The sequence below is a fragment of the Poecilia reticulata genome, linkage group LG8, assembly GCF_000633615.1.
Source record: "Poecilia reticulata strain Guanapo linkage group LG8, Guppy_female_1.0+MT, whole genome shotgun sequence".
Classification (NCBI taxonomy): Eukaryota; Metazoa; Chordata; class Actinopteri; order Cyprinodontiformes; family Poeciliidae; genus Poecilia; species Poecilia reticulata.
In genome coordinates, this window is record NC_024338.1 from 20,622,338 (window position 1) to 20,630,269 (window position 7,932).

At 43.0% G+C, this 7,932-nt stretch overlaps 1 protein-coding gene across 1 annotated transcript in view; it reads left to right on the forward strand.

Moving 5' to 3' along the window:
* LOC103469073 (xylosyltransferase 1-like) overlaps nt 1–7,480 on the forward strand; it is a 26,910-nt gene extending 19,430 nt beyond the window's left edge. Inside the window, exons 9-11 of the mRNA XM_008416563.2 lie at nt 1,093–1,288; nt 2,067–2,403; nt 4,281–7,480. Coding sequence (XP_008414785.1) covers nt 1,093–1,288; nt 2,067–2,403; nt 4,281–4,603 — 856 coding nt within the window. The 3' untranslated portion in view covers nt 4,604–7,480. The remainder of the gene's footprint in view (nt 1–1,092; nt 1,289–2,066; nt 2,404–4,280) is intronic.
* The last annotated feature ends 452 nt before the right edge of the window (nt 7,481–7,932 follow it).

Genomic DNA, 7,932 nt, shown 5'->3' on the forward strand with positions numbered 1-7,932 from the left:
CTGCAGCAGCAGCTCCAGCAGCAGCAGCTCCAGCAACAGCAGCAGCAGCTCCAGCAACAGCAGCAGCAGCTCCAGCAGCAGCAGTTCATCTGGAAACACCTTCATTTGCTGCCTTTCCCTCCTCCACTCCAGAGTTAAAAACATGTTTTTAATGACTTTAGCTAGATCAGGGGTTCTGAAACAGCATTAGCTTCTGGGCGGGATCCCCCATCACATTGTGTCCAAAGTGTCAAACTCAAGGCCCGCGGGCCAAATCCAGCCACCATAGCTATTTATGTGGCCGTCTACACATAAATTGATCTTTAAGATAACTGTTTACTTAAATTTTATTTTATCAGTCAAATCAAATCAGTTTTCATTTGAAAGCTAACAGTTATCTATGGGTTCACCAAAACCAGCCCTTACAGCACGTTCATGACCTTGATGCGGGCCGAAATGAAATCAGTTTGGCCTGGGTTGTCCAAAGTGTGGCCTGGGGGCCGTCTGTGGCCCTCTGCGTAGTTTTCTGTGGCCTCTGGTCAGAGTTCAGGAATGAATAAAATGAGATTTTCAACAACAAATTTATGTCTTACATAGAAACATTTAGATGTTTGTGTTTTATGAGCCACGTTTTTGTTGTTTTGCTTTGATTTTAATGTCGTAGTAAGAAGAGCCACAAACCGTCGGTGACCTTTTACTCAAAAAGACTTAATCACACCTCACTGTATTTAAAATGGGTTAAATACAGTGAGGGGTTTGAAAACACAGATCTTATTTTTGTTGTAGGGAAAAAACTGAAATGGATATTTTGACCAACAAGTTAGGAAGCTGTACAACATTTAAACTTTTTCTGGTCTTTTTAATTAAAATACTTAATTTATTACTGATCGAGTAAAAAGAAAATAATTGACACTAAAATTATTTTGAATTTAAAAATAAATTAATTGTGGCCCCTGAGAAACTGATATGTTTCAGAGGTTTCATCCTTGCTGTCATGTTTTTATTTACAGCAGAAGATGCTGCAGGGCCTTATTATTGCTCTTTATGATCAGTAATAATCCAATTTCCCCGTAATTAAACACAAAGAAACATTTATCCACTTTTGTCTCTCAGGTACGCCGCCATGAGCCACCCGACGTCGGTGCACACCTACTTCCTGTCGGACCAGTTCCAGGGCTACCTGGTGCGCCACGCGGCCACAAACCGAGCCTCCACCCAGATGGAGACGCTGGAGACCTGGGTGGCCCCCAGGGACCACTTCACCCTGGCCAGCCAGCCCCACAGCAGCAACCGGCTGCAGCACATCCAGGTCAGGAGCCGCATCCAGTCTGAGCTCCACCTCAGCTTCACAGTGATTCATCCAGCTGCTGGGAGGAAATCCTCTTAGTGTGGAGTTGGCCCCGTTGCTAGGTGTGCTTGGCCCCGTTGCTACGTGTGCTTGGCCCCGTTGCTAGTTGTGCTTGGCCCCGTTGCTAGGTGTGGTTGGCCCCGTTGCTAGGTGTGGTTGGCCCCCCGTTGCTAGGTGTGGTTGGCCCTGTTGCTAGGTGTGGGTGGCCCCCTGTTGCTAGGTGTGGTTGGCCCCCTGTTGCTAGGTGTGGTTTGCCCCGTTGCTAGGTGTGATTGGCCCCGTTGCTAGGTGTGGTCAGCCCCCTGTTGCTAGGTGTGGTTGGCCCCGTTGCTAGGTGTGGTCAGCCCCCTGTTGCTAGGTGTGGTTGGCCCCGTTTTTCTACTGGCAGGCCATGAAATTCTTTAAGTAAAAAATGCAAAAATTTATTTATTGTGAAGTTTTATCTACTCAATAATAAAACTTTTATAAAATCTGTATATCATTAAAGATCCAAAACATAAAAGTTGCTTCAGACTCTGTTCTATTAAGAGAGAAACGGACAATTTACAATTTTTTTGTGTGATCGGTTGTTTTCCATTTGTTTGGCCAAATTCATCATTCTTGACTTGTGGTTAGGGGCCAAGCAAAATCATTTCAAGGGCCACCAATGGCCCCCAGGCCACGCTTTAGACACCCCAGGTTTCAAAAGAGTCTGTTCAGTTCAAACGAAGCGATCCAAACCCGGGTCGTGTTGTTGCAGGTCGGGTCGGACTGGGACCCGAAGGAGCGGCTCTTCAGGAACTGGGGCGGCCTGCTGGGGCCCGAAGACGAGCCGGTGGCGGTTCAGCGCTGGAGCCGCAGCCAGAGCAACCTGACCGCCACCGTGGTCTGGATCGACCCCACCAACGTCATCGCCGCCACCTACGACATCCTGGTGGACGCGTCGGCCGAGGTGACCCACTACCGGCCGCCGCTGACGGCGCCGCTGCGGCCCGGCGTCTGGACGCTCCGAGTGCTTCACCACTGGAACCTGCTAGGCCAGACCAGCTTCGTCGTCGCTCCGCTTGAGTTCCACCGGCAGCAGCCCATCCAGAAAGGTGAGCGGCGACACGTCACACTTTTGTGCCGCAAAAATGTTTGTTTGTGCCGTTGTCATTGTAAAGATATGAACAAATGTCTCCAGAGGTTATCAAAGGTCAATTCACAAAATCAGTGGAAACATGGAGACATCCAATTGTGCTACATTAAGATAAAAAAGTTTCCACAGGTCACCGGAGGTCACATTCACAAACAACAAAATGTATATAAATAATTTTTTATGTTTGTGCAGATAAATATTTTCAGCACAGTTGATTGGGACAAAATGAGTTTGATTTTGTGAAAGGTTGACCTTTGATGATCCCTGAAAACATAATATCTTTAAAGTGATAGCGGCACAAATGAAATTTTTTGACAATTTCATTTAATTGGAGGAATGTGATTGGTCCAACTTCACACAGGAAGTCACATGACCTGTAAATGAAAATGTCTGAGTGCTTCGGACGAGCCGGTGCCGCTCAGACACACTTCAAGCCTCAGCTGTCGGCAGCAGATGTATTTATATCCGTCCATCCTGGCGCTCTGTGGCGACACGGGTCACCTCCGCCTGATTTACCCCCTCATTGTTCGACCCCAGCTGGCGGTCCACAGATAACTGCAGGACTTTTTAAAGACCAGACAGACGTCAGCCAGGCAGAAAGAAGCTGCTGAACTAAAGACGGATTTGAACTCTCAGCCTGAACAGAGTCCCATCTACGGCTGAACTCAAGAAAAAATCAGAAAGTGGGATTACTGATTCCACAAAACTGAAACCAAACGGCTCTACATAACTCATGAAATAAAAAATCCCCCTCGTTTTGTTGCGTGACAACCAGAGTGCAGCTGATGCAAAACTATCCGTTTCCAGAACCAAAAATCTGAAAAGTGTGGTGTGTATTTGTCATCAACTCCGTTTACTCTGATCGCTCTAAATAAAAATCCAGAGCAACAAATGTTACTGAAGTCGCCTGATTAGTAACCGAGACGACATCCGTTCAGTGCAGTTTAATCTCAGACTAAATGCAGCCGTTCTGTTTTTAAAGAGCAAGCTTTAAAAAGCTGGTTCCATGGTGGAGACCAAAGAGCAGCATGGAACAAGATTTTTAAAGCTTTAAAAAGCTTGTTCCATGATGGAGACCAAAGAGCATCATGGAACAAGATTTTTAAAGCTTGTTCCATGATGCTCTCTGGTCTCCAGCGTCATGGAGCCCAGAGAGCCCCGCAGGTCAGGGAGCTGAAGGACGGACACGTGGAAAACCAGCTAAGAGATGTGGGAAGCTACATCGCCCCTAATCATACAGCTAATACATACAGCTTAAACTTGTTTTCTGGATCAATCAATCAATCAAGTTTATTTGTATGGCACATTTCAGCAAAAAGGCTGTTCAAAGTGCTTAACATCATAAAAACATAAAGTCATAAAAACGTCGTACAGTCTCTAAGTGAGAAACTGTTAACAAACATTACATTTGATGAGTGCCGAAAACATGAATATGCATCGAATATGTGGACCAGGGGGTCCAAAGTGGGTCCAACGTGGGTCCAAAGTGGGTCCCTGAGGCGTCTTGCATGTTTTATTCTCTCCCTCGTGGTTCTAACGTGTTCAGCAGGTCAATGTTCTGCTTCGGCCTCTAACGAGCCATCACTTAGTCCAGGTGTGTTAAACCAGGGGGAGAACTAAAACATGCAGGATGCCGGGCCTCAGGGACCCACTTTGGACACCCCTGGTGTAGATCAATATTCCATTGATTATTAATCAGCCAGCTCTAAACAGGAGGGCTTCAGCCTTGATTTAAAGGCAGTCAGTGTTTCAGCAGTTTTTCAGTTTTCAGGAAGTTTGTTCCAGATTTGTGGTGCCTAGAAGCTGAATGTCCTGCTTGTCCCCCTGTCCACCCAGAGGACACGCTGCGGCTCCACGCCGGCCCGCCCAGGAACTCCTACATGGAGCAGAGCTTCCACGGCCTGAACCCGGTGCTGCGGCTGCCGGTGAGCCTCCGCGCCGTGGAGGAGGCCGAGGCCAACTCCGGCCTGACGGGGGCGCCGCTGCGCCGCTGGCTGGACGGGCTCCTGGAGGGCCACTGGGCCGCCGCGGACGTCTGCTCGCTGGGCCCCAGCGCCTGCCCCGTCATGCAGCGCTGCGCCCGCACCACGTGGAGCTCCGCCAGCCCCGACCCCAAATCCGAACTGAGCGCGCCCAGAGCGGACGGCCGGATCAGGTAGCAGCGGGACGGACGGAGGAAACATTTATTTATTTGAAGGTGGCAGGAACGGAGGAGGACCAGAACCCGGTCTGGTCCCAGTTCGGTTTGGGACAATACGGCCCAATGAATGTCAGAACCAGAACTTCATACCTCTTGTTGTCGAGTTCACAAAAATGATTATTTATTAGTTGTTTAGTCTAATTATGACATTATTTAATGTTTGAACTGAGGCCAAAATCAACTCCGGCCTTTCCACAGGATTTCTGGGAATTTATTTCTGGTATTTCCCAGGATATAAGTATGGAAAAAAACTGGGTTTTTAGGTGAAGAGCTCCCCCTGGTGGCGCCGACATGTAAGTGACCACACTGAAAACTTTTCTCAAAATAAACTACAGAATATAGACCAGATGCTGTAAATAACTTTATAATTTCATTTAAAATGTTCTGTGAGCCTTAAGAAAAACTTTCCTGAAGTTCATAATGTGAGGGTTTTGCAGCTTTCAGATAATTAAAGTCTGACCACAGTGCCAACAGTTACTGTAACTTTAGAACATTTTGATTTTAATCTCTTTTCAGAGAATTAAAGAAGGGGGGTTCAGAGCAATTTTTAATTATTTTATTTTTCTTCTTATTTGGATCCTAGATGCAGAGTTGCTGCTTGTCATTTATGTAAAAACAACAAAAACAAATTGTTCTGATGTTTCTGTTGTTTTTTTTATCCAGTTTTAAATCCAAAGTGTGACTTTAAGTGAAGTTTTTAATTGAGTTAATTGCAGCATCTGTAGTTAATTGTTCAATATTTTAGAGTTCAAAGGTGAAATATGTACCGTGTACTTTAGGGAATTGAGATCTGGGAATACCAACGTTTCCATATTTTCCATACTTATCCTGGTCTGGAAAACACTGAGCTCCAGCTCCATGTTTCACCCAGTAGAAATCCTGAGCTGGGCGTAAGAAACCTTTAAGCTCCTCAGCAGCCGGAGCCGTTTTCTCACAGCAGGAGGCCACCAGCCCTCCTGCTGGAGCGTTTCCACATTATTTATTAACATGAAGAACTGCTGCGCTCCAACACGACAAGCAAAGAATGCTGCCATGATCGCCACCTGCTGGCCAGATGCTATTACTACATTATATGTTGGAATTACAGGGACATTTCACGTGCAGAGGAATCATCTTAGATATTAAAACTGATATTTTTTCACAGATTAAAATCAAGCCTCTGATCTTTCCTGATGGATATTCTTCTATCCTGTTTAAAGTTTTTCCCCAGCTGCTCTGTTCTGTCAACGTCGGGTTTTCTATGTGCCATTTTTAAATCCTTCAGACTTGAAGTGAGCCATCCAAGAAGAAATTCATCTCCTTTATTTAAAAAAATCTCTCTGTCTGAGTCAAACATCTAAGAACTGCTGAACTAATTTATTCAAAAGTTGACATAAATAATTTTCCTCTTTAGGAGGAAAATGTGTGCCTTTGTTTCTGAAGGCTGAAGAAACGATTAAATGATGTCGACCACAGACTTCAGGACGCCATGATGTCTGTATTTCTGTTGTCCCAATGGTGGGAGGCTGAAGTCCAGCGGAGCCCTAACCTGCTGATCCTGGGATTTAAATCTCGTCTTATTTGATAACTAAGAAAGAGAAAAACTCATTTTAGATGTTTAAGTTCAGGAAGGATTGAAAAGTGAAACCCGTCAACATGACAAACAAACTGAACCAGGAGGTTTAAACTGAACAGAACTGGTGAACGGTTCCCACTGATTTAAATAGAAATACTGGAGGCTTTTCATTGTTTACAAAGGGCGCCATCATGTGGACAAACCATGAAAATACAGTCACATTAAGATGGAATGAGTAAAAGTTTTGATGACAATATGATAGACATTTAAAAATCTGATGTTCTTTATATGTTTTGGATTTGAAAATCATTAAAAGTTTAAATTGTGTGACGGATAAAGACGGAGAGATTTATTCACAAATTATCTCTGTTATAATTTAATAATAAATCCCAAAATTTAGTTTTCAGAAAATAAGAATATGGCATTAAATCCTAACAGAGGACTTAAAACTCCGTCATATTTCTGTATCGTATCTGTTCTCTACTTGGTCTGGGCAGCAGAGAAAAGAAGTGCTGATGTGAATCTTTTTCTACCACACTTTTTCCTTCCACTTAATTTTCCACCAGCCATTTTTTAAGTCATGTCTTGTGGCTTCTCCTCCTTGTGGAGATTTCAGTTTGGTGAACATCGGTCACGTTTTCTCCATGACTGTGAAAGAAACTTTAAAACTTTCTGAAAAATAAAATTTGGGGTTTTTATTCATTAACTGTGATAATCATAAAAATGGAATGAAAAATACTAGAAATACATCATTCTGTGATGTAAATCTGAGTTTCACCTGTTGAACTGAATTACTGAAGCAAATGAACCAATAAACTTAAACAGAAACCCAGATTTTCTGATTGTTTCAACAGAAAAAAATAATAAAATAAATATTAGAATTTAAATAAAGGCAGATCATTGGAAATGTGGGTTGAGATCTTTGTTTCTTTGTTAATTTCCATAATGTATTTATGTTTTATTCATGCATTATTTTAAGGTAATTTAAATGGAACTGGGACCAAACTGGAGGCCGACTGGTTTTCAGATGTAGCAGCTCAGAGCCAAGCGTGTTTCTGGATGGATGTTTATTTTATTACAGAAAAACAAGTGAAACGATGTACAGACTTTAAGTTAAAGTGTAAATGTCCAAGATTTCTGTTGTGATTATTTAACCGGATTTCCCAGAGGATTGTTTTTCTTTCATGTTTCCATCTTTTTTGTCTTTTCTCGCTGGGAGTCGTGCTGTGCCTTAGCTGAGCTCCGGTTTTAGAAAACTGAATAAAAAACACAACAAATGACGCTGATGTGTTTCTCAGTGCATCACATCTGAACGCTTCAGCATGAACAACTAATGTCTTATTTATTTTGTAGACCAATTCATCTTTTTGTTAATCTGTAATCTTTGTTTTATAGACACTAATTTGTAAAATAATAAAAGATCTTATGTGAAAGTAAAAGAGCTGCTGAAACTGGCGCTCCTCAGATTATTCCAGTAGTTATTATAAATGTATTGATATTTATTATGACCCAAAATTCAATTAGCTTATTAGATAACACCAAAAAAGATGTTTCATCATGATCAGCATGATGACTGGGTCCTACATCAAGGAATATTAATGGAAGGTTGAGTGGAAGGAAAAAGTATGGCACGTAATGTAAACCTTTAATGAATTTTAACATAAAATAATAATAAAGTGCCTGTGCTTAATACAAATGTGAGGAAAAAACTATTTAAAAGTAACAGAGACTGA